The sequence below is a fragment of the Neophocaena asiaeorientalis genome, unplaced genomic scaffold (genome assembly GCF_003031525.2).
Source record: "Neophocaena asiaeorientalis asiaeorientalis breed wild unplaced genomic scaffold, Neophocaena_asiaeorientalis_V1.1 scaffold258, whole genome shotgun sequence".
NCBI classification, from domain to species: domain Eukaryota; kingdom Metazoa; phylum Chordata; class Mammalia; order Artiodactyla; family Phocoenidae; genus Neophocaena; species Neophocaena asiaeorientalis.
The window spans coordinates 87,493-115,229 of record NW_020172591.1 but is presented as its reverse complement, the minus strand read 5'-3'; the positions used below and the strand labels follow the sequence as shown (position 1 = coordinate 115,229).

Sequence of the window (27,737 nt, the reverse complement as noted above, 5' to 3'; positions counted from 1 at the left end):
CCTACTTATATTTTAAGACAGTCAGGAAAGTTATCTCAAAAGGAGAAATTGCCTCTGACTCAGTAAGACTGGATTAGGTATCCTTGCCATGTACAGCCATAATACCCCTAGTTTTCACTCGATCACAATATTTATAATCTGTACTGTAATTTTCTCCAATTAAAATTTTCTCCAGGGCTTCCCTGGTGGTGCAGTGGTTTCCGAAAAAAAAAAAAAAAAAAAAAAAATGTTCTCCAAATCTACTGTGAGCACCTTGAGGGTGGGCTGTGTCTTTTATCTCCCACTACAGTGCTTGCTACACAATAGGTGTTCAAAAAAGTTTTTTGATGCCCCTTCAAAAAAGGAACTTACTGGTCACAACTGAAATTGCATTTTGTTTGCAGTTCCTCTCCTGCCCCCAGTAGAGTCACTTTCCTTTTTAATCTATCCTGCCCATCTGTCAGTCCAAACTTCTTCAAATTACTTCTATCAAGGTCTTTCCTTCCTAAGAAACTTTGGCCTCCCTATTGTCTATGACAGCAAGTCCAAAACCTGGTTTTCAAAAGTCTTAATGTCTGTTTGGTTCTACATGTTCTGCTTTATTTCCAGTCTCTATTCTCCTTTATTTCTGGTCACTTCAGATATTCTGCCTTCACTTTTCCTACTGAAATCCCAGCTGTCCTTTCAAGACCCAGCTCAATAATCATTTCCTCATTGAAGTCTTCCCTGGCTCTTCAAACACATATTGAACATATAGTTTACCACTTATTTGGGCACTTACACGTCATCTTGATTGGATGTAACCTCTTCCTGGGTGGGCCTTCTCTCCTCCACAAGATGGCTTAAGTTCCTGGGGGGCAGGAATCGTATCATAATCAGTACAGCAGTAATGATTCAATTTCAAGAAAGTGAATAATAACACATTATACCAATAAAATGAAAGCTGCCCAAATATGGAATTTGGACTTTAATTTGAAAAACACCAAGAATAAAGAGGTAGATTAGTTACTATCTAAGTTTGTCCTTTGCTGAGAGGTATATAAACTGGGAAGACGGATCACATAGGTGTAGGTGTAAATGAGAATTTTACTTGTGGTAAGTCATTATTAAAAGGTTCAGCAGGTCATTACTATACATTTCCTCCAGGTCATCATATTTTCTCTAAGGACATTTAGTTATCATCTTAAACATTACACAGTGGGTTCTGTAGAGGACTGCAATGTTACTCTGTAACGTCATACATATAGTAAGGTTGGGAATGTGAGTCAAAAGGAAAAAGGTACTCCAAACCTATTATCCCTACAATATTATGTAAGGTGACAACAGAGCCTATGGGAGTAGACCATGCTTTTCCTCAAGCAAAAGTTCCCTTGGCATACATGGTTGTCCTGTGGATCCTGCTCCAGGGCACTTAATACACTGAATTAATCTAGAGTCAAAAACAATATGTTGCCTTCACAAGCTCGTATTTCATTTTAACAAGGCCTTCTAAAAATACAAAAGTCTTGATGAATTGGGCAGTTGGGATTGACATGTATACACTGATGTGTACAAAATTGATGACTAATAAGAACCTGCTGTATAAAAAAATAAATAAAATAAAATTTTAAAAAATACAAAGGTCTAACTGAAAAGATTATTCGATGATGTGACGCACAAATGCAGTGTCAGGCCAACAGAGATAGTTGTTTTGGTACCTGGTATCTTTTCAGTAATCTCAAATTGTTTCATGTATGTTCCTGGCTACTCTATTTAGCCACTGGGTCATTTCCATTTTTATTTTTGAGTTTCTCTTCCTACAATTAGAAACTGAAAACTGTAGTTCAAAGCAAAATGGAAAATACATTAGAATCTCATCTTTACCAGTTCTGTGGTTTTGGGCAAGGTGTCTGACTTCTCTGAGCCCAGTTTTTTAATTTATAAAACGGGAATAATAATATGCATTTTGTAGAACTGCTGTCAGAATTATCAACATATGTAAAATAACTAACACCATACCTGGCATATAGTGAGTGTGCAACTATTATTCTAATGTTAGTTGATTTTTTTTTTTGATGTATCATACTGAGTAATGAAAGTCATATTAGATGGAACATTTACTATTCTGGTGCAAAATACCTAAAATAACACACTAACAATCAATTTCTGATGACCTCACAAAATCAAAAGATACAATCACTGTTGTCATTAATATGATCTTTAATAAATGGAATAATGCACCATTTTACAGCAAGCCATTTTTAAACCTAAAGAACTTTCTTAAAATCTTCTTCTCCAATGTCTCTGTATCAATACAATCTTTTTATTTAGGTTTATATATATCAAAGCATTTACTTACAGTTATTCATAGAAAACTCTTTAGTGGCTTAATGTCAGCTTTCATAGTGGCATCAATAGATAATACAAAAGAAAAGTGATTTGCTTTATTTCATACTCACACCGATCCATCAAACACAACTTATACAGCATAGCAAGGTCTCAGACAGCTTATACAAAAGCAAAATAACTGAAAGCAATTATTCATAAAATTCATATATGATATTCTATTGGTAATGTAAGAGCAAAACACACCAACAAAAGATACCCGTTAACAAGAAAGAGGGTTCTGAGGAATTGCCAATATTTTTCAGCCTTTCTTATTCCAGAAAAGCATCCTCAGAAATGAATACTCTGTAGCTTATGTTTCTCCTGTCCATTCAGAAAAAGCATGGCAGCTACACATTTCCATATTTCAGCTACTACAACACCCTAAGAGTTAGTGTATTTTACAATTATCCACTTATCTTCATTTGAAAAATTATCAACAGAAAATTAAGGATGATTCCAGCTTATACAAACACTTATACAATATAATCTCCATGGAAACATGACAAGGCATACAAAAACTGTTTAAATAAATAAATGTGACCAGAAAAAGAAAAGCCACAGAAGCCAAGCAATTCAATATTAAACCAGGACCTATCTTTGAAGTTCATCTTTTATTAATTCAGTGTTCTTACTGTTAAGCTTCTTTAAAAATATGTTTTCCCTATCACACTTAAGAGGATTGGTAATAAGGTGGAGAGCCTGAGACAAGAGACCGGTTACAAATAACTTCACTGCAAGGATTTTAAGTATACATATACAGCTTACCAATTTGGAGCTTAAATTTGTCTGAAAGAAACATTCTATTTGGATCTGACAATGTGATAAATAGGTTACCATAGATTACCTTCTCGAAACCATCCAAGCTACTACGTAAAGCTATAAACTCATTAGTTCACTTTTAGAAGACAGTTTAATAATGTTAAATTACCTCTTGAAAAATTTTATCTCAGAGAAACTTTATCAAGTTCTCCAATTAAAAACACAAAAACAAAATGAAACAGTTTGTCCCATCATGTATAACCATTTAACCAAAGAACAGAAATCATTTGAAGACTGTGCTTCAACTCTAAGGCCTAAATATGCTGCAACATCTAGCCAGTTAGTTGAGACATTTCCCTCTATCCAGTAATTATAAAACTGGGCAAGTTTTTATGATTAATGAAAGCTGATATTATATTTATGTAAATTAAGTCAAATCATAAGATGAAACATTAAATGAACTGTGTGTGCAACAAATTCAACTGTATCTAACTGCTTGTTTGCTATCAATTGAAGTTTTTCAGTGTGCAAAGGGATGAAAAGGGCCCTGAGTTTTTAAGTAATATTATGTCTATAGAGCGAGTCTAAAACAGGAAGATGGTTCTGAAATCTAAAGGTACAAATAAAATGTAAAAAACCCACATGTTGTCTTTTAAAACATTAAAAACAAAACAAGTTGCAGTTTAAAATACAGTAATTTGCTTAAAAATTCAATCATAAACTGGACGCCCTAATGATGTGATAAGATTCCTTGTCTCTTACCCAGATTTTAAAATCTGGGTCTCAAATCAAGTTTAAAAAATGAATGTTACAACATTTAATAGTATCACAGTAATAAAGGAATTAGAATTTTCAAGATATAATATTTATTTTAGGCATGATTTTAGTAAACAGCATAAATTCTTCTGAAGTATTTACTTTTCAAACGTTATCAGCCATGAGATAAAATCCTAAATTTTTCCTTATATGCACAAATACTCAATTTTAACCAGCCACTTAAAAGTTAAATGAAAGTTGTTAGAGTCCAGTCTATGTTGCAAAACTATGATGAGTATTTCAAAAGTGGTCTGCAAAGATGTTCGTAGACAATACCTGATTATTGTAGGGTTTGCTTTTGAAAGTTAATATTGTATTTTGTGTTTAATATTTGATACAAAGAAATATGTAAAATGTTGTGGCTCAATCATAATGAATGCTAAGCGTGCTGCAATAAAGGTTAAAAAAGAATAGCAAAATGATATACAATTTTGTACGCATGGCTTTTTACTTATAAACTAATGAGAGTATAAAATCATAAAACTCCACAATAGAAAATGTTAGATAATATAAACTTAAGTGCTGATTTGCTGACAATCTGATGGTTGGATCCACTGTCAAATGGTAACATCTTAATTCTCAATTCTATCCTATTTAACTATTACTTAACTGGAGTAATGAATTTGAATATAACAAAATATAATTTTAGGTGTTCTTAAATATAAGTAGGTATTAAAATAAAACTGAGGAGAAAATACTAAAGGAACCAAAGCAATTCTGTCTGAAGAACTGAGACTTAGGTGTTGAGAAGCCTGAAGTACACTGAAGAGTAACGGATAGAAAATGAATCAGGAGGGAAGCAGAATAGATATGAAGAAAACTTTCCTGACACAGAAGATTGCAAGTCAGATAACCAAGGGACAGAGTAAGTGAAGACAGAAACTAAGAGGTGAATGAAGGAAAGCAACGGGGAGGTGCATCAGAGTGCCCTGGGATTTTTTCTTTTCTTGTATGTTAGTTTAATCTGGGAACCTGTAGAAAATCCTTCTTTTGATAATATTTGTGTAAATTAGTTTAAACAGTGATTTGCCAGATTTACTTAATCAAGGATTATATTTACGAATGGATCACTCAAGGTAGTTTTGGCTAAAGTTTACATAGTTCAGAATCTAAAAGTTAAAATGCACTCTTATTTGCTGAAGAGCAAACTGACAGTAAAAGGTATGAATATTTAGAAACTTCCTAGTCTGAAAAAGACTCCTGGGGTGTCTGTGGGAGTGTTATACAATTTCTAGGATAACTGGTCTAGATAATCAACTAACATGTGTGTCCAGATTTTAAGTTTAAGAAGTTAGCTTGGAAGATAGAGTAATATATAAAGCAATTTGTGAATAGTTATGTAATAACCTGCATATAACTGGTAGTAAGTTTAACATAAATATATAAAAGGTTGTATAGAAATAGAATGTAATCTCACATTCTAGGAACTAATTACCTCCAATGAATTATTCATTTTTATAAGAAAAAAAAACCCAAAAAGTTTGTTGAAATTTTTTTCCATTTTAAATGACTTTGAAGAGAGAGGTTTATAGAATGGAAAATTCAGTAAATAGCTGCAGCCTATCAGGTGTTTCATTTGGCTTTAGAAGCCAAATTAGAAAATATATTAAATAAAAATACTTGCCGAATTTTATGATAACTCCCACTGAAACACATACTTACTTGAGTGTTCCTACCTTTCTTTAATTATTTTCACATTAACCAACACACATTTTCTGGAACAAGTGGATACCTGAAAGGAAGCTATACAAGTTGCTATATAAAAAGGACATTATCCTTCTATCCTTCCTACATCCTCTTCAATTAGTTCTCTGGATTAGTAAAATTTTCTAAAGTCACTTTTAAAAGCAGAAATTTTCAAAATGAAGTGAAAGGACTGATGAGACAAAGTGAACATTAAATTAATTCCGTGAAATCAAATATGGAATCAATTTAGGAAAAGGTCTCTGTTCCTATAAGCCTTCGCTTTTCCCTTAAAATTTACTTTACCTTTAGTTCTGCAATATAAGAATGTCAAGAGTGAAGAGAAATGAAATGATTTTAAGATTCATGATGGCAGATGTGGGATTGAATTTTGTCTTGAATTAGTAATTTCTTCTCAAGCAACAATCACTACAGACATGTCTGTACATCTCCTTTTGTTTGCCTAATTTCTAAAGTCATTAAGGTATCTGGTTTGGTTCATATACAAGCCACAATTGTGCTGGGGTATAATGACTAAATTTCTTACAAAATGTCAGTCCATTATGCATACTGTCATACAGTGTATAGGCAGTGCGGTGTCAATGAAAGAGATATGAAGAGAGCAAGCCTAGGTTAAAAATCACAGATTTGTCGAATACTAGATGTGGACCTCGGGCAAATTACTTAGCTTCTCTTAGCTTCAGTTTCCCCATCTGTAAAATGGGAATATTAACTATAATCCTCATACAGTTGCTATGAGGAGTAAAAGAGATTATGTGTATATATATATATCCCAGCATTCAGTATATAATAAATGGCCAATTAGTATTAGTATCTACTCCTTTGCCTTCCAATAACTTTTTACACCAATATTTTTTTCCAAGTATGCATTTAAAAAGAGGGAACGTTTTAGGAATTATAATTAAATCATTTTGTCTAAACTGAATTCAAATCAAGTTCTTTCAATGACTTAGTTCTGGTATACAATTAGGATAGTTAAGGGAATTAATATTAGACTTTGATTACCTATTACGATGCTTTTAGGGTTATAATACTTTTAAGGTTGAATTTTAGTATTTTTTCATTAAGTGAATAGCCTTTAATTCAAAGGGACCCAAATGCTTTTCTACATGTAAAATTTTGTGATGGAAGTTAAATATTAGATTTAATATACATCATTATTACATGAATAAAGGTTGCAAATGAGTATTTTAAGTAATCTTGCTTGCTTGTAACAGCAAACAGATTCTAAAAGTAAATGAGTCTGATGTACAATTTAATTTAAAATTTATTAAAATGATCTACACTATTTCTCCTACTTTTCCAAGAGCCTACTAATAAAAACATGGGGAAAGGAAATTATTTGTTTTAAACATGCTCGCATAAAAATGGGAAACTATAAGGAGTTCTTTAATTTGGTATACCAATTTTTTTTTTTTTTTTTTTTTTTTTGGTATACCAATTTTTGAAAGCATTTTACTATTAAACATCAAAAAATGCAGAAAACCTTACAATTAACTGGCCAAAACACAGTGTAGTAGAATGTAAGACAACTCTTCTGTCAGGAAAAATCAGTTAGACCTCAAATGGTCATTTACCTTTGATGCTTCCAATTGGAGAAGGAATATACTTTATTTGGACTCAGAGATGTTCTAGAAATACTTAAAAGTAATATCCTGGAATGCAGCTGAAAGCCGTTGAAAATCAAGAGAACCAAGTGAAAATTCATTGGAAAAAATATAAATAATTCATTACATAGATAAAAAAATAAGAAAATGAAAAATTTTTATGCTAGATGACTGAAAAATATGTTAAGGATCTGAATCAAGAGAAAGGCCAATAAAATACAAAGGGTGGAAATCCTGGGTACTAGCAAAATAATGTTAATTCTAAGAATTCAAAACCACATTCAGCAATCTAGCTAAACATCTCACTTCATAAGATCACAGTAGATGGCAAACAAAAGAAGGCTTATATGCACAAGTAAGTCATAAATATTTTAGATAGCAAATTGGGAAATTTAGGCTGTCTTTAGCTAAATGATGTAGATAGAGGAATATGAGTGAGAAAATTTTGTTCAGGAGATAAAAACCTCAATCAGGAATTTGGGATTTGTGTTTTCCTCTCAGCTTTTTTATCTCCCAGAGAAATCTTAGAACTTAATTTATGTCTATTAAGTACTTGAGAATCTGGAAAAAAAAAAGTGAGATCTTCATTGTTTGCAAATTGATAGAAAACAATTTGTGCTCATAAAAATAGTCCCTTATTTGACATAAAGTGCTTTATTTAAAAAAACATGCAGAGATTGTTTTAGAGATGATTATCAGTAATGAAAGAAGCAAAGGAAGCTTTAAAAAAACAACATGATTTGAAGATACATAATGTTATCACTAAAAGGTACATTCTAATATAATGTAAATAATAAATGCTCACATATCAAAGATGATATGAAAAACTGGCAAATGGAAAAATTATGAAAATAGGATTAGTGAAGAAACAGTTTTGAAAAGAGAGAGGTTAAGTCTCAGGCTGCTCAAAAATGATAGGTTTGGCAGCAATCCTTCCTTCCACAGGGATTTGGCATGCCAGTTGAATGATTTTTCCACACAGTGTTTTAGGTCATGGGAAGAGGAATCATTTTCAGATAAAGTTACCAGGCTTTGCTTGGGAAAAGAAAAAAAAAAAGATACTACAGGTTCAAAACTATGAATTACTTTTGAAGTTATTTTAAACAGGATGTAATTTTATTTGAGTCAAACGGCCTATTCAGAGAACGAAGGCTATAATACTATATTGTGTTAACCATCTATCTACTTAAAAATTCCATATAAGTATAGCTCTATAAGTTTTCTGATAAAAATGTGCTACTTAAATGAATATGGAACATGAACATACACATAAAAAAATAAAATAAAATGGAAAACAGCTAATATTTGACTTGCTCATTGTTCTACGCTCTTACGAACTTCCAAAACCAGAACCAAATATGTTTATTAAAATGCCTGGAAGGAAATGTTTAGGATTTGGAAGGATAAAAGAAATGGCATTTCAAATTAGGTTTTGGTAGTTCCTTCTTTAGAGCCCTTTGAGACAATGTTTTTGCATTCTCCATAAGGAGAGAGAAAGCAAGAAATCAGGTAGCTGCTTTCTCTTGTGCAAAAATTCACTGTCAAAGAACTGACCTGCTGAAAGTATGGAGGATGGGGGAGGAAAATGTTCATATCTTGGAAGAATGCGTATTCTGTTAGGAAGAGAACTTATGAGAAAGCTATTTGTGGCCTATAGACTATTGCACATTCAAACAAAACACAAGAGAAAAGAAAGTCCAACAGATAATGTGTTCAGGAACATATCAACATATAAACTAGCTTGTGCCCAGAAATAAAACATGGATACTAGACACCACTGCAGTCAAACCTGTATTAATTTGTTTCTGATTTAATGACCTTTAGAAACTGGTCCAAACTGATTATCAGCAATACATTGTTTTTGCTTTTTTTTCTTAAAAAAATATTTTGAGACCACTTTTGATACACACACATATAATTCTGTGGTCATAACAGACAAATATAACTTTAGTGAGACTAAACAAAAGTGCAAAACTTAAAAAAAACAAAATTAAAAAATATGGAAGCGTAAGCTAAATTTTTCTGCATAGCTGAAATCTATTTAAAGCAAGTCCTTGTTGCAGGGGTGGGAGGGGGTACTGACAGGAGAATAAAGCAGTTTTTTTAAAATGTCTTCTGCATGTTTAAATGATGCAAAAAATAATTTCACTCCATAGGCTTGGAAACATTTCACAGACAGTTCATTCCTGTATCTTTTGACACCATGGTTGTGGCAGTGCCTCCTTCTGCAAGGTAAACAGCGGTGCTGGATTTGGAATGAACTGCCCTGTCTTTGCCATTGTTGTTGACCTCACAGTCCAGTGGTTCAGTGGAGATGACCCAGGTGGATGGGCGCCACCGTTTAAGAGAATAGGGAGTTTTCACACGTTTCTTGATTTTTTCACCAGATCCTGATTTGCCATCTTGTGTTGACTCACCTACTGAAAATAAAAGTGCAGAAAAATGAACTATATATAAAGAAACTATTAAAAAGTAAAAAGTTAGGGTTGTAACTGGAAAAGAGATCAAACTAATGTCTACAGGAGGAGCTAATGGACATTTCTTGAAATTTATGATGCTAAACAATATTTTTCTAGGCAAAACTTAACCAACTTATTTTTGAGACTCTGTAAGCCCAACGTTTTTATAACTGGTTGAATTATTCCACAGGGCAAGGAAGAAAATATAGAAAAACCACAAAAAGCAAAAACAGGAGAAAATTCCAACTTCTCAATTGTATTCTCAAATCCTTTGGTTATTGGTAGCAAGCCTAACTTGGCAAAATGCATTTAATCATTCTACTTCATGATCAAAGTAGGCACCTGGAATATAATACTTTTCAGAAGAATGACATAAACACTACAGTACAAATTTTGTAGTAATTTCCCGTCTCAAACCTGACAAGACATTTTACTGATATGGAACCTTGCTATAAGGTATGTCAACTTTTCTATAATACAAGCCACTCAAGCAAGGGGCTAGATTCTACTGATTTTGGACAGCTGAATCCCTTTAGCCCATTTCTTAGTCCTTGACAACAACCATAAAACATGACTTAGTTTTTTTTTTTTTAATAAGTGCTATCGGTCTAAAAGAGAAATCATTTTGTACAATGATGACTGTTAAAGATTTTGGTGAGCTCTCCTGTCTTGTGTTACAGTCCCTCTAGGACCATAAACCAAGTATCAAGTTATTTAAGTTGCTAGAGGTCCCATAGCACAATGCTACAGGCATGTGGGAGACTCAACACACAACTCCTGAAAAAACTGACATTAAAAACCAAGAACAGGGCTTCCCTGGTGGCGTAGTGGTTCTGAGTCCGCCTGCCGATGCAGGGGACACGGGTTTGTGCCCCGGTCCGGGAAGATCCCACATGCCGCGGAGCGGCTGGGCCCCGTGAGCCATGGCCGCTGAGCCTGCACGTCCGGAGCCTGTGCTCCACAACGGAAGAGGCCACAACAGTGAGAGGCCCGCGTACCACAAAAAAAAAAAAAAAAAAACAAGAACAATTTTATAGTTTCTTTATAGTGACTTTTCTGAATTTTCTCTGGACTTTTAAGATTTATTAAGATTAGTCAGATAAAATCTAAATGTGTATATAATAGATATAATATGCTCAACAAACTGTTTCAAAAGTTATACTGGTATCATTTTACTTGGATCTTTTAAACTGGTGAGTACTTTATCTCAACTATTCACAGAAAGTATGTGAGTTGCATTATAAACCAGCAGCTACATAAGGCACATATTAAATTGGTAATTATTCTGATTATTGTGACACTGACTTTTTAATTATCAACAAAAAATTACTTTTTTCTTTACAATAGTCTAATTACTTTTGAAGTCCAATCAAATGTGGAAAAGTAAATACTGCTGTTGAAACACAATCTGTTTCTATCTAAGTAGTTACTTAAATGGTCCCAAAAGACAAGCAGGAGAGATTATACAATCCCTCCACTTACACTGCAAACTGCTGTCATCAAGGACATTTGTGGCTGAAAGATCCAGAGAATTAGGCCTCTGTGCTCTTCTAGGCTTTGATGGTCCAGGGTCTGCTATTGTGCTTGGAACACCCTGTGCAAGAACATCTTGCTCTGAACATGGATTGCTGTTGTTGTTATTGGAATTAGTTCGGCCGCCTTCCAGTGGCCGTTCCCTCCTGTCCACAAGACGATCCAGAACACCTTCATCGTGGCCAGCCTGTTGCTCTCGTCTCAGTAAAGGTTCATGCTCATCAGGACTGGAATTAATATTCAGCCGGGTGTCCTCACCAATGAACTGATTCTGCAGCATTTCTTGGGCTCTATGTGCCACTGTGTTGGCTGTCTGGCCAGATGGTACTACCCCATTGGCATACTGGGTAGTGGCAGCATGGGAGTTAACGTTGTGGTTTCTACCTGCCACACCATTCATGGTGACCGTCACCACATGAGGTTCTGCAGCATTGATTGTATTCATCTTGGCAACTCCAGTTTCTACTTGTTTCAAGTTTGATTTGTGCTTGCTGCCAAATTTCAGCCGGGGCTCCTTTGTTGAATTTTTGGTGTTTAAAGGCAAACTAGTAGGTCTCTTAGGAAGGTTCTGTTGCTTGGGGAGAGGATAGATCTGAGCAGGTGGGACATCAGGAATTAAACATGCTTGGCCATTTGCAGCCTGTGTGAAGTCCTGCTGCCCAGTCACTTCTACCGCAAGCTTTATGAGGGGGTAAAGCAAGCTAGAACTGGTACTGCTCAGGGGGTCTGGCGCACTGAACTGTTTAAGAGAATGCTCCATGAGATTCTCATCAGAACTTTCCTTGAGGTTTTTATCAACTTCTTTTGGGTCCAGCTTGTTGGTCTCCAAGTCTTCTTCTGTCAGTTGTAAGCAGACAGGGGTTGGCCCGATTGTCTGTGAAACATTTGTAGCATGCAGATTTGTTTCATCTGGGTATGGCATCTCAGATATAGTGGTCATGCCGGTGCTTGGAGTGAGGCCAGTGGTGTTTGTGGTTGTAGTGTTGGTAGACAGGCTGGTGACGCTTGTTTCAGGGCTGGGGATTCGAGCTTGTGCTTGCTGCCTTTCATAGTTAATCGAGTTTCGGTTCTTTTCCCCTATAGTCAAAGGAGTGCTGGACATCGAATGCTCAGAGGAAATATTCTTCACAATGCTGTCAGTGTGATGGATAGAGTCTTCAATGTATGAGGAAGAAGAATAATCTGGATAAGGGCCAATCTTTGGCACACGCCTATTGTGTGACAGGTTGCTTAAAGAAAGAAAAAAAGTGCCACGTTGAGAATACATTTATGACAAACTGACTCTCCAAGTTTAACACCTCTAATTTTAAAGTATGAACTGCTTTTTATTTTATTTCTAACCCACAGTATTCTAGAGATTATTTAAGAAAAAAAATTATAATCAAATATTAATCAAGTATCAACTAATAACTTGCTAAAGGCTAGTTTTATACTACTTAACCCTACCAAAAAACCTATGTCAATCTAGGTATGATTTTTATAGATGTTCATTATTTTGGTTTATAAGAGTTATTATTTTTAAAGATCTCCCCTATAGTTTTGTAATATTAGCAAATATATCTTTATAAATTGTATATTTGCACGAGACATGAAGTTCTGTGAGAGGAGGAACCAAGGCATGTGTCTTTTGCGTTTCCACCATTCTAGATACACAGTGGCTACACAACAAATATATTACCAAATAAGTTCCAAATAGTAAAAAGAACACAAGCTTTTAGGTTGTTCCAAAGTGTTCCATTAAATGGCATAGTCGAGCAAAGAAACGTATCTTCCTAGGTAGACTGAGCCATATCAATGAAGGTCTTAGATATGGGTCTTAGAGCCTAGAGTACAAGGCAGAATGTGACACTCATATTAAAAAAAAAAAAAAAATCAAAGATTCAGGGACTTCCCTGGTGGCACAGTGGTTAAGAATCTGCCTGCCAATGCAGGGGACACGGGTTTGAGCCCTGGTCCAGGAAGATTCCACATGCCATGGAGCAACTAAGCCCGTGCGTCGCAACGACTGAGCCTGCGCTCTAGAGCCCAAGAGCCACAACTGAGCCCATGTGCCACAACGACTGAAGCCTGCGCACCTAGAGCCCATGCTCCGCAACAAGAGAAGCCACTGCAATGAGAAGCCTACGTAACACAAAGAAGAGTAGCCCCTGCTGGCCGCAACTAGAGAAAGCCAGCAGGCAGCAACAAAGACCCAAATATATAAATAAATAAATAAATAAATAATCAAAGATTCAGAACTGCTTTCCAGTTACCAAGGGTTTTTCACTGTCACTGTCACACCTTGGGAGTGATGGTTCTTGAGCATCACACTATAATATATTTATGTTTTAAAAGTAAAAGCCAGGCCAAGATATGGAAGCAACCCAAGTGCCTATTGATAGGTGAACAGATATACTATATGATTTCACTTTTACATTGAATCTAAAAAACAAAACAAATGAACAAACAAAACTAAACAGAAACAGAGGTACCAATACAGAGAAGAAACAGGTAGTTGCCAGAGAAGAGGGGGTTGGAGGGAGGAAAGAAATAGGTGAGGGAGATGAAGAGGTATAAAATTCTAGTTGCATTATAAATGAGTCATGGGTATGAAATGCACACTGTGGGGGAATATAGTAAATAACTATGTAATAACTTTGTATGGTGATATACTGTAACTGGACATATCTTGGTGATCATCTTGAAATATACAGAAATACCAAACCACTGTGTTGTGTAACAGGAACTAACATAGTGTTGTAGGTTGATTATATTTCAAAAACAAACTCATAGAAAAAGAGATCAGACTTGTGGCTACTAGAGGCAGAGGGTGGGGGTAGGCGGAACTGGATGAAGGCAGTCAAAAGGTCCAAACTTCCAGTTATAAGATAAATAAGTACTAGGGATGTAATGTCCATGATAAATATAATCAGCACTGCTGTATGTTATGTATGAAAGTTGTTAAGAGAGTAAATCTGAAGAAATCTCATCACAAAGGGAAAAAATTGTTTTTTCCTATTTCCTTAATTTTGTATTTATATGAGATGATGAATATTCACTAAATTTATTGTGATAATCATTTAATGATATATGTGAGTCAAATCATTATGCTATTTATGTTAAACTTATATGGTGCTATATATCAATTATACCTCAATAAAACTGGAAGGAAAAATGAAATGAAACGAAATGAAATGAAATAAATTAAAATAAAAGTGAGGGAGAGTTTTAACTAAAACAATCAAGTATAAACATTGGGAACATTAATAGATACAAGTGTTATAGCAGTAAAGCAGCAACTAAAGGAGAAGAAGTGCTATGAAGAAAGACTGATGAAGTTATTATGAGGGGAATGACAGGAAGGGGAGGAAGAAAAAAGCTTTTGTACTGCACAAGACAAGGAAGTTACGGAGGGATGTAGGGTTAAGATTCAATACAATGAAACCTAGAGTGGAATGAGTGTGGGATGAACCATGATTTGGAGGAAACTATTTAGAAGACATGAAAAGAAGCATGTAAAGGGTAGAGCTGAATAACACAGGAGGCAAAAATGGCCAAAGAAAGGAGGAGCATCAAAGTTTCTTCTTACCAGTCAAGAAAAGTTAAAAAACACTTAAAGTAAAACTAGCTGACTCTTAAGAGAGATGCAAATAGCATACTAAAGCACATAGAAAATACAGAGATAAAGGGAGATGGAAGAGTAAGACTATCTTCAGGTGTGTATAAAATGAGGAAATTTATATTTAGAATTGCTAGTCTCTACCTTCCTTGACTTCCTGATATAATGGGAATAAAGGTTTATATGCTGAAGGTAATTCAGTCTAAATGTAAGTAGTGTAAACCCAATTTTGGGCCTACAGTTCATAACACAAATCGTTCTCAGAAATTAGAACAATAGAAAATAGCAAAGAAAATGATTCAAGAATTGAGTTGTTTCTATCTCAATTTTCTCTGGTTACTCTTTCCTGGATGCCCTTCTGAAAACTTTTAACATAACATTTTAGATAAAATGACAAATTTTTGGGAAGACTTTATCCCCTAAACATGGAACAAAGAAACACAGATTACGCAGTCTGAAAGTTCCAAGTTTTAGGAATTTTTTTAAGCCCTTTTATTTAGAACCAAAAATCATAGTTCTAATAAAGAAATGTCACATGAAATAATGCTCATAATGGGACGAAAAGACCTTACAAATTGCTTTCTTGTAAATGTAGTAGCATTCTATAAAGAAAGAACATTGGATAGGAAGGCTGGAAACTTTAGTTTCCAGTGAAGCAGTGGTTAGATACATAGGCAAGTTCATAGTTCTATTTCCTTTAAACAAACAAACAAACAAAATGCAGGGGAAAGAGAAATAATACCAACAAAGTATAATCAAGACAATATAGTATGTAGAAGTGCTTATAAACTTTTGGAACTATGAAAATGTTTTTCCTTCATTACTGTAGGGAACTTGCAGCATTAACAGAGAAAGACTGATCTTTTACTATATCGTCAGATATACAAAAACACAGATTTCACCTTGCACTTATACCAAACAAAAACTTCAGTAAAAGAACAGGAATACTGAAAGAAAAATTACGACATTAGATTGTACAAGTTAATCACTGCACTTTTAGTCTGGTTTAATAGTATTTATTTCCTGTTCTCTGTTTGGTATCAGTTTTAAATACTGACAGAGGGATTCCAAACCTTCAGGGTCTTACCGCTCATTCTGCATAGCAGTAGACATTGGATTGACTGTTGGGCTCACAGATTTGTTTCTTTCCCATATCATCATAAGTTCAGCCATCCTCTCCTCAGCACACTGTGCGGTGAGCCGAGCCTCTGCATCCTGGTCCCAACAGTCTTCGATTGTCTCCTTGAGTGACCTCACTGCCTGTAATAAAGTACGTGGTCAAACAGTGTACCTTATCAAAAAATACTGAGTTTTTTAGCGACATGAAGTGAAAGAAAAATCAGTTTTATTTAACCAATATTTTATATAACTATAATAAAATATCTTAGACTTCAGAGATAGGGGCATATTTCTCAAAAGGTGAGGAGCAAGTATGTAAGCAAACTTTAACTGGACTCATTGAAGAATTATCCACAATAGTAAGCAGTTGTAGTAAGTTACATGTTTCTTCAAGGCCACACATTTATGTCATTGTTGATCCACAGCACTGTTATTTCAATCAGTAGCCACTAATTCCACTTCAAAAATGAGTTCTGAGTTTTATGAAATTTTGGCACTAGTCTGTCTTCAATCTCTAGGTGAACTTTTTCTCCTTTTCTCCTAGTAAGAGTGCTTCATTCAAACCGTAAATATTAAAGGCCTGGCATTTTCTTCGTATTTAAAAACTAGTTTCATTAGTAGTATCAAAAGCAGTCCCATTCTGTAGCATTCATATATATAAGCAATGAACAATAGTGTCCCATTTGGGGAAAGTTGGTATAAACTCCCTTTTAAAAAACAGATTTTAGGGACTTCCCTGGTGCTCCAGTGGTAAAGAATCCACCTTCCAATGCAGGGCACTCGGGTTCGACCCCTGGTCAGGGAACTAAGATCCCATATGGCACGGGGCAACTAAGCCCATCTGCCACAGCTACTGAGCTCGCACCCCTCAATGAGAGAGCCCAAGTGCCACAAACTACAGAACCCACGTGGTGTGGAGCCTGTGTGGCACAACTAGAGAGAAAAAACCCACACGCCACAACTACAGAGAAGCCTGCACACTACAACTAAGACCCCGTATACTGCAAGTAAGACCCGACGCAGCCAAAAAAACCAGATTTTATGTACTTAAAGATACCTTTTAAAATATATATTATCAAAAAAATATATACATATATATATTATCACTTTATTAACATCGCACTCATGGTCAACAGCACTATACCTCATGCCCTAAAGAAGCTCATCTAGCACATGTTTTTCCTTCTTCATAAGGAATATCACAGCCTTCTTGTGCGAAGGAACACTAGACAGTAGTTCAGCATTACACTTAAGGGCCATTTTAAACTGTGAAATCACCAACAAAATGCACAAAAATGTGAAAAATAAGGCACTAAATACATAGCAAAAAGGACACGTGTTTACAGTACAAGAGATGAAGCAAGAAGGCCTTGTTAGACCTTCAGCTGGGAACATTACATCTGAACTCAAGTTTTTCACTGCTCTACACATATCTACAAATGACTGGGACAGTGTTCTGAGTGTTGATTTCAGGACTACAAATACACTTTAGAAAGTAGTTGAATTCCAAATATGAAATTCATGAATAATGAGGAAAGACTGTATATAATGGATTTAAAACAGACTTGGATTTGAAGATAATAAAAGAAACTCAAGAATCAATTATAACTAACTTTTTGTGACAAATATACCTCTAAAAACTAGTTATACATTTACCTTAGTGGATTTTAATATTGGTTTGAAAAAATGAACTGGTCCCAAGTTATGAAAAGAGGAATTTTTAAAATTTTGAAATAATTTCAAACTTACTTTTCTTGTCCTTCATGATCTTGACATTTTTGAAGATTATAGGCCAGTTACTTTTTAAAATGTTCCTCAACTTATCTGATGTTTCCTCATGATCAAAGTTTGCATCTTTGGCAGAAAATCACAGAAGAGATGCTGTGTTCTTCTCATTGAATCCTACCATGTGGTACACATTTTTGATTTGTCCCATTACTAGAGAAGTTAAGCTTGATCACATGACTGAGTTGGTGTCTGCCAGGTTTCTTCACTGTAAAGTTCCATTTTCCCTTTAATAATCAATCACCGTTTGCGGGGGAAGTACTCAAAGCTCTGTAAATATCCTGCCCTGCATTCAACTTTTCACCCACTAGTTTTAGCATCTTTTGATGTTTCCTGGCTGAATCAATTATTTCTATGATGCTTGCCAGTAAGAAGACACTTAAAAAAATGATAGTAAATCCATAATAGGAATATAGACAAAGTGCACATAAACAAAAAATGCAAATACCTTAAAAATATGCTAGGGTTTCCCTGGTGGTGCAGTGGTTGGGAGTCCGCCGCCAATGCGGGGGACGCAGGTTCGAGCCCTGGTCCGGGAGGATCCCGCGTGCCGCGGAGCAGCTGGGCCCGTGCGCCGCAGCTACTGGGCCTGCACTCTGGAGCCCGGGAGCCACAACTCCTGAAGCCCTCGCTCCACGGCAGGAGAGGCCGCCGCAGTAGGGGGGCCTGCACACCGTGACGAAGAGTGGCCCCCACTCGCCGCAACTAGAGGGGGCCCGCGTGCAGCAGCGAAGACCCAACACGGCCAAAAATAAATTAATTTAAAAAATATATATGCTAGGGCTTCCCTGGTGGCGCAGTGGTTGAGAGTCCGCCTGCCGATGCAGGGGACACGGGTTCGCGCCCTGGTCCGGAAAGATCCCACATGCCGCGGAGCGGCTGGGCCCATGAGCCATGGCCGCTGAGCCTGTGCGTCCGGAGCCTGTGCTCCGCAGCGGGAGAGGCCACAACAGTGAGAGGCCCAAGTACCTTAAAAATATATATATATATGCTAAAATGCTCAACATGCTCAATTATTCACCATGTTGAGGTAGTACATACAATGTAGTAGTTAAGAATATTAGTTCCAGCTTTGTAGTATCAGTACCAGCTCAATTAAGATCCTGGCTTCAAATTGTGGCTCTACTATTTACTAGTTACAAATCAAAACAAGATCCATTTTTACCTACCACATTAACAACGATAAATAAAATTTTGTAACACAAAGTGTTAGTGATGGGAAAACAGGCTCCCAATATATATTATTATTGGGAGTGCCAACAGTTTGGAGGGTAATCTGGCAATAACAAACTTCAAATGTATTTACCCTTTGATCCAGCAATACTACTTCCAGGAATTTATTCCTCAACTACACTTTTACATTTGCAGAAAAATCCATGTATAAGATGTTCACTGCAGTTGTCATTTATAACTGCAAAAGCTGGAAACTACCTACATGTCCTCTAACAGCAATCTGCTAAAAATTTATGGTATAATGGTTACTATGCAGCATTAAAAGAATTAGGAAGATGTATATGTTCCCAACTGCTAAGGAAAATAGGTTAAGTGGGTATAGTAATTCCCATTAGTATGTTAGAAAAGGATATAAAAACATATAGTCTTGTAATAAACAGACATTTCTGGAAGTCTACAGAAGGAATTTAACAGTGGTTGCTTCTCCAGAGGGGTTTTTGGATGTCTGAGGCGAGTGTAAGAGTTTTCACTGCATATTTTTTGTATTGCTAAAAATAACTTTTTAAAAAATATATATTTATTTATTTGACCGTGGCTGGTCTTAGTTGCAGCACACGGGATGGCATCTTTGTTGCCTCGTTTGGGATCTTCGTTGTGGCGTGCGGGATCTTTAGTTGGAGCATGTGGGATCTTTTTCAGTTGTGGCATGAGGCATCTTTAGTTCTGGCATGCAGGCTCTTAGTTGCAGCATGTGGGATCTAGTTTCCTGACCAGGGATTGAACCTGGGCCCCCTGCACTGGGAGTGCGGAGTCTTAACTGCTGGGCCACAAGGGAAGTCCCTACGTGGGCCTCTCACTGTTGTGGCCTCTCCTGTTGCGGAGCACAGGCTCCGGACGTGCAGGCCCAGTGGCCATGGCTCACGGGCCTAGCCGCTCCGCGGCATGTGGGATCTTCCCGGACCGGGGCACGAACCCGTGTCCCCTGCATCGGCAGGCGGACTCTCAACCACTGCGCCACCAGGGAAGCCCCTAAATGACTTTTTTTAAATGAGTAATGTATGTATTGATAATATGTCACTAAATTCAAAAGGTCAAAAAGGGAATACAATCTCCCTTCCATCTCTATCCACCAACCACCCATTTTCCCTCTCTACAGGCAACAAAAATCACCCATTTCTTGAGTATTCTTCCAGAGAAACTCTTGTTTTTTTTCAAGCACATATACACCACATATCCCCACATACAAATTTATAGCTTCATCCAGGTTCTTAATTACTAAACATAAAGTGCAACACTGAAGCATACACAATGAAATCTTTCTAAAGCAAAGATCTGGACACCTTTACACACAAAACTAAAAGTGACCCTTTCCTTTTCAAAAATAAAGCACTATCTATTTTACAGAGCCCCATTCACCAACTGCTTGCTGGCCCAGAAAAGCTCAGAAACACCAATATCCAAGTAGTTAGAAATTATACACTGAGTTTTCTATACCTTGAGGAAACAGAGACATTGAAGATGGATAAAATTTGTTATTTTTCATTATACAGTTGGGAAATAATTTGATAAAATTCTTTTTTAAAAAATGAGACCAAAAAAGGACAGTCATCAAGGCATTGTGTTGGATGATGAAAAAAATCAGGTAAACAGAAGCACTGCTTCCTACCTCTAAGAAGTTTCTTTTTTTTTTTGCGGTACGCGGGCCTCTCACTGTTGTGGCCTCTCCCGTTGCGGAGCACAGGCTCTGGACGCACAGGCTCAGTGGCCGTGGCTCACGGGCCCAGCCGCTCCGCAGCATGTGGGATCCTCCCAGACCGGGGCACGAACCCGTGTCCCCTGCATCAGCAGGTGGACTCTCAACCACTGTGCCACCAGGAAGCCCAGAAGTTTCCATTTTTAACACAGAGTCATTGTTGATGAATAATAGTAGTAAATAATTGATGAGTTCTAACTTTGTACTAGATTGTTTTAACTCATTTAATTCTTATATAAAGTAAATACTATTATCACCTCCATTTTTCAGATGCAAGAAAAGAGGCCCAGAGGAGAAATTAGGACACATGGCAAAGTTAAGATCAAAGGCCAGGCAGCATAGCTCCACAATTTATACATTATCCTATGCTGACTCTAAGCTATGCTGGTGCAGGAAAGTTCCCAGTGGATAAATGGGTTCTGCTACAAAATTTGAAAGTTGATTTTTTTGAAGAAAATCTATTACAAGTTCCAAACAATGTTAAAATCATAGTTGGTAAGTCATTAACACAAGTAAAGACTTAGAAGTTACTAATAAGAAACTGGGAAAAGGAAAAATTAGAAAAATAACTGAGAATTCAAAGAGGGTGACTATAAGGAGGACTTTGAGGGTCTAAAAAACAATAATTTGGTTGGATAAAACTTCCAGAAATAGAGTAAAGCAATGTTGAATACCCCAGAATAAGGGGAAAAGTCATTGAGAGAAGACTAATGAAATAAACAGTATTAAGTCACCAATGGGAAGTTAGGTCTTCAAACAAATACTGAGAACAGACTTGACAATTTAGATGAAATTTAGATGAAACAAATTCCTTCCAAGACACAAACTGCCATCAACTATACTCCAATAAAAAATTAAAAGAAGAAAAAAAAAGACTGCCAAAGCTCACTCAAGAAGGGATAGATTACCTGAATATTTCCTATATCTATTAAGAAAGGTAAATTTGTATTTTAAAAGTTTCCCACCAAGAAACACCAGGCCTGGATGGCTTTCTGAATGAATTCTACCAAACATGTAAGAAAAAATTAATGCCAAGTCTACACAAGTCTTCCAGAAAATCAAACAGGGGAGGTTATTACCTAGTTCATTCTATGAGGACCTCAGTCAAAATGGCAGACGAAGGAACTTTGGGGGGCTTTCCTCCCAAGAAGCACCAATAACTTGGCAAATATTATCAAACTCAACTTTACTGAAACTCTGGAAGTTAGTCAAATATTACAGCAACCAACTAAAAATATAACTGGAAAAAGAAAGGCCACTGAAATGGCAGGAGAACTCTGTGGTGAGGAGAACTCTCCCCTGCCCTGGAGTGCTGGCAGATATGAACATGGCTGTGCATGTTCCCAAGGTGGGTACCTGGTCCCAGAGAGAGAAGAGTGATCTTGTTTCAAAGGAATTATGCTGTTTTGACATGTCTATGAGTTCCCTGAAGGACTGATTCAAGAGGTCTATCTTTGTTCTGCCTAACTCAGAATTCTCTCAGGACAGGGAAGTAGCTATGACTAAGTGGAGAACATTCCCTGAAAACACTGAAAGCCAAATGAACAAGTACTATAGCCTGGGGCAAAATATAATAGTTGAGGCACACAACAAAAATGCTGAAAGTCAGGGAGTAAAAGCTGGGTGGAGAAACTTTGGGGAATAAGGGCATTGAAAAGCTTCCAAATATACTGGGGAATCTAGAAAACCACACACAGGTCCAGGGCAGGATGCATGCTCAGAGAAGACTATAAGGTTTCATAACTGGCTGGCTCAGCCAGTAGGAAGTATTTAGGCTCAGCACTAGCAGAAAGTGAAGGCTAAGGCAGAATTGTAAAAGGCCTGGATAAGTGTTAACAGAGGGCCCCAACACAGACCTAATCTCCAAAGACTTGGAGAATATTTTTCTTTTGTTTCCTTTTTGCCCATAATGATATCCAAAACATACAATTTTAAACAAAAAATTACAAAGCATGTGAAGAAACAAGAAAGTATGCCCCATTCACAGGACAGAAGAAATGAACAGAAACTGTCCTCAGGAAATACAGACATTGGAGTTACTAGCAAAGACTTTAAATATGCTCAAAGAACTAAGGAAACCATGGACAAAGAATTATAGGAAACCAGGAAAACAATGTCTCAACAAATGGAGAAGAGCAATAAAGAGATAGAACTTATAAAAAGGAATTAAAAAGACACTTGTGAGCTCAAAAGTACAAAAACGGAAATGAAAAATTCACCAGAGTGGTTTACAGCAGATCTGAGCAGAGAGAAAAAAGAATTACTAAACTTGAAGATAGGATATAAAAATTATGCAATCTGAGAAGCAGAAACAGAAAAAGAATGAAGAAAATGAACACAGCCTATAAAACTTGTGAGGCACCGTTAATCGCACCAAAATACACATAATGAGAGCCCCAGAAGAAGAGAAATTGGAGAAAGAATATTTGAAGAAATAATCGTCAATAACTTCCCACATTTAATAAAAGAAATGAATCTACACATCCAAGAAACTCAAGGAACTCAAAGCGGAGTTCCATACTGAGACACATTATAATCAAATTACAAAAAGCCAAAGATAAAGAGAGACTCATGAAGCAGCAAGAGAAGCAACTTGAAATGTATAAGGGATCCTCAAAAAAGGTAACAGTTAATCTCTCATTAGAAACCATGGAAGTCAGAAGGCAATGGTATGACATTGTTTAAAGTGCTGAAAGAAAACAAGTGTTTTCTGTAGAATTCCCAAGAATTCTATATCAGGGAAAACTATCCTTCAATAGTGAAAGAGAAATTAGAATCCTCCTGCCAATGCAGGGGACAAGGGTTTGAGCCCTGGTCTGAGAAGATCCCACATGCCATGTAGCAACTAAGCCCGAGTGCCACAACTACTGAGCCTGCATGCTACAACTACTGAAGCCAACTCACCTACAGCCCGTGCTCCACAACAAGAGAAGCCACTGTGATGAGAAGCCTGTGCAAGGAAGAGTAGCCCCTGCTCGCTGAAACTAGAGAAAGCCTGCACACAGCAATGAACACACAATGCAGCCAAAAATAAATAAATTTTTTAAAAAAGAAAGAAATGCTAAAGGGAATCATTCAGGCTCAAGTGAAAGGACACTAGACAATAACTTGAAGCCATATAAAGAACTAAAGAACACTGGTAAAGTAACTATATAGGGGACTTCCCTGGTGGCGCAGTGGTTAAGAATCCACCTGCCAATGGAGGGGACACGGGCTCAATCCCTGGTCAGGGAAGATCCCACATGCCATGGAGCAACGAAGCCCAGGCACCACAACTACTGAGCCTGCGCTCTAGAGCCCATGAGCCAAAACTACTTAAGCCCACGCACCAGAACTACTGAAGCCCACGCATCTAGAGCCCACACTCCACAAGAGAAGTCACCACAAGGAAAACCACGTGCACCACAATGGAGAGTAGTCCCTGCTCGCCGCAACTAGAGAAAAGCCCATGCACAGCAATGAAGACGCAGCACAGCCAAAATAAATAAATAAAACAAATCAATCAATAAAAAAAATTTTTTTTAAAGTAACTACAGGGCTTCCCTGGTGGCGCAGTGGTTGAGAGTCCGCCTGCTGATGCAGGGGACACAGGTTTGTGCCCCGGCCTGTGAAGATCCCACTTACCGTGGAGTGGCTAGGCCCGTGAGCCATGGCCGCTGAGCCTGCGCGACCTGAGCCTGTGCTCCGCAACGGGAGAGGCCACAACAGTGAGAGGCCCACGTACCGCAAAAAAAAAAAAAGGGGGGGTATATTTCTCATTTTATAAAACTATGTATTTGCTATCTAACTCTAGTACTGGATTCTCATTGCATAGAAGCAACAGTTCTATTGACTGTAGCACATTAGATTTTAAATGGATTAATTGGAAGTGAACCAAATACTACTTTTTTCTTACTCAGCAACCTCATCTAAATTGAAAGTAAAAAGTTTTCAGAAAAATATGCATATCCCGCAACGGTAGGGTTGCTAAGAGATACTTCAGAAAAAGGAGTCCAATTTCTCTGATGAAATAAAACAATTTAAGGCAGATGAAGCTGTATTTTACTAGATAAAATTTCACAGAGACTTTTCTTTGAAGTGTACTCTACTATGAGGCTGGCACATCTAATGAATCCTGATAAAGGATTCAGCCTCTCACCTAACGTCAGGGACCTCTTAAAAATCTGTCCCAGTTCCCACAGCAGGGACTACAGATTGGTGGCAATCTTGAGCATACAAGCTTGGGAATAGGTCTTCAACTGTCTCATACCTGAAGATTTCAATCTCATTTGAAGTAGAAGCCTACCTTGTAGGTAATCTACTAACAAAGATGACCAATGGAAAAAATACTCAATCTAAATCTATCTGGAAACATATAAAATCTCTCTAGCTTTTGTCCAACATGCCACAACCCCAGGATCCAGAATGAAAATATACTAATCCTATCAAGACAACCTATAATTAAAATGTGAAAATATGTAGTAAAATGATGTATATTGCTTAATGAAAACTTTCTCAGTTTTGTTCTTTAACTATAATCAAGAAATTACTTGTAGAGATTGGAACCAAGATGGTGGAGTAGAAGGACCTGCTCTCACTCCCTCTTGCGAGAACACCAGAATCACAGCTAGCTGCTGGACAATCATTGACAGGAAGACACTGGAACTCACCACCATAGATAACCCACAGCCAAAGACAAAGGAGAAGCCACAATGAGACAGTATGAGGGATGCAATCACAGTAAAATCAAATCCCATAGCTGATGGGTGGCTGACTCACAGACGGGAGAACACTTATACCACAGAAGTCCACCCACTGGAGTGAAGGTCCTGAGCCCCCCGTCAGGCTTTCCAACCTGGGGTTCTGGCAACAGAAGGAGGAATTCCTAGAGAATCAGACTTTGAAGGTTACAGGGATTTGATTGCAGGACTTCAACAGAACTGCGGGAAACAGAGACTCCACTCTTGGAGGGCACACACAAAGTAGTGGGCATGTCGGGACTCAGGGGAAGGAGCAGTGACCCCAGGGGAGACTGAACCACACCTACCTGCTAGTGTTGGAGGGTCTCTTGCAGAGGTGGGGGGTGGCTGTGGTTCACTGTGCAGACAAGGAAACTGGCAGCAGAAGTTGTGTGAAGTACTGCTTGGTGTAAGCCCTCCCAGAGTCCGCCATTAGCCCCACCAAAGAGCCCGGGTAGGCTCCAGTGTTGTGTTGCCTGAGGCCAAACAACCAACAGGGAGGGAACCCAGCCCCACCCATTAGCACTCAAGCAGATTAAAGTTATACTGAGCTCTGCCCACCAGAGCAACAGCCATCTCTACCCACCACCAGTCCCTCCCATCAGGAAACCTGCATAAGCCTCTTAAATAGCCTCATCCACCAGAAGGTAGACAGCACAAGCCAGAAGAACTACAATCCTGCAGCCTGTGGAACAAAAACCACATTCACAGAGAGATAGACAAGATGAAAAGGCAGAGGGCTATGCACCAGATGAAGGCACAACATAAAACCCCAGAAAAAAACCTAAATGAAGTGCAGATAGGCAACGTTCCAGAAAAAGAATTCAGAATAATGATAGTAAAGTTGATCCAGGACCTCGGAAAAACAATGGAGGCAAAAATCGAGAAGATGCAAGAAAGGTTTAATAAAGCCATAGAAAAATTAAAGAACAAACAAACAGAGATGAACAATACAATAACTAAAATGAAAAATACACTAGAAGGAATCAAGAGCAGAATAACTGAGGCAGAAGAACAGATAAGTGACCTGAAAGACAGAATGGTGGAATAAACTGCTGCGGAACAGAATAAAGAAAAATAATGAAAAGAAATGAACACAGCCTAAGAGACCTCTGGGACAACATTAAATGCAACAACATTCGCATTATATGGGTCCCAGAAGGAGAAGAGAGAGAGAAAGCACCTGAGAGAGTATCTGAAGAGATTATAGTTGAAAACTTCCCCAACATGGGAAAGGAAATAGCCACCCAAGTCCAGGAGAGTCCCATACAGGATAAACCCAAGGAGAAACACGCTGAGACACATAGTAATAAAACTGGCAAAAATAAATACAAAGAAAAATTATTGAAAGCAGCAAGGGAAAAATGACAAATAATATACAAGGGAGCTCCCATAAGGTTAACAGCTAATTTCTCAGCAGAAACTCTACAAGCCAGAAGGGAGTGGCATGATATACTTAAAGTGATGAAAGGGAAGACCCTACAACCAAGATTTCTCTACCCGGCAAGGATCTCATTCAGATACAATAGAGAAATCAAAAGCTTTACACACAAGCAAAAGCTAAGAGAAAGCAGCACCAACAAACCAGCTCCAGAACAAATGCTAAAGGACCTTCTCTAAGTGGGAAGCACAAGAGAAGAAAAGGACCTACAAAAACAAACCCAAAACAATTAAGAAAATGGTAATAGGAACATACATATCAATAATTACCTTAAACGTGAATGGATTAAATGCTCCAACCAAAAGACACAGGCTTGCTGAAAGGATACAAAAACAAGACCCATATATATGCTGTCTACAAGAGACCCACTTCACACTTAGGGACACATTCAGACTGAAAGTGAGGGGATCAAAAAAGATATTCCATGCAAATGGAAATCAAAAGAAAGCTGGAGTAGCAATACTCATATCAGATAAAATAGACTTTAGAATAAAGAATGTTACAAGAGACAAGGAAAGACACTACATAATGATCAAGGGATCAATCCAGGAAGAAGATATAACAAATATAAATATATATGCACCCAACATACGAGCACCTCAGTACATAAGGCAAATGCCAACAGCTATAAAAGAGGAAATCGACGGTAACACAATAATAGTGGGGGACTTTAATACCTCACTTATACCAATGGACAGATCATCCAAAATGAAAATAAATAAGGGAACAGAAGGTTTAAATGACACAATAGACCAGGTCAATTTAATTGATAATTATAGGACATTCCATCCAAAAACACTAGATTACACTCTCTTCTCAAGTGCGCATGAAACACTCTCCAGGATAGATCACATCTTGGGTCACAAATCAAGCCTCAGTAAGTTTAAGAAAATTGAAATCATATCAAGCATCTTTTCTGACCACAA

At 37.2% G+C, this 27,737-nt stretch overlaps 1 protein-coding gene across 1 annotated transcript in view; it reads right to left on the bottom strand.

Moving 5' to 3' along the window:
• Positions 1–2,158: 2,158 nt before the first annotated feature.
• Positions 2,159–27,737, bottom strand: part of BMPR2 (bone morphogenetic protein receptor type 2) — a gene marked incomplete at its 5' end in the record, with an annotated part of 100,872 nt that continues 75,293 nt past the window's right edge. The window contains 3 exons of the mRNA XM_024738327.1: positions 2,159–9,652; positions 11,174–12,453; positions 15,910–16,082. Coding sequence (XP_024594095.1) covers positions 9,402–9,652; positions 11,174–12,453; positions 15,910–16,082 — 1,704 coding nt within the window. The remainder of the gene's footprint in view (positions 9,653–11,173; positions 12,454–15,909; positions 16,083–27,737) is intronic.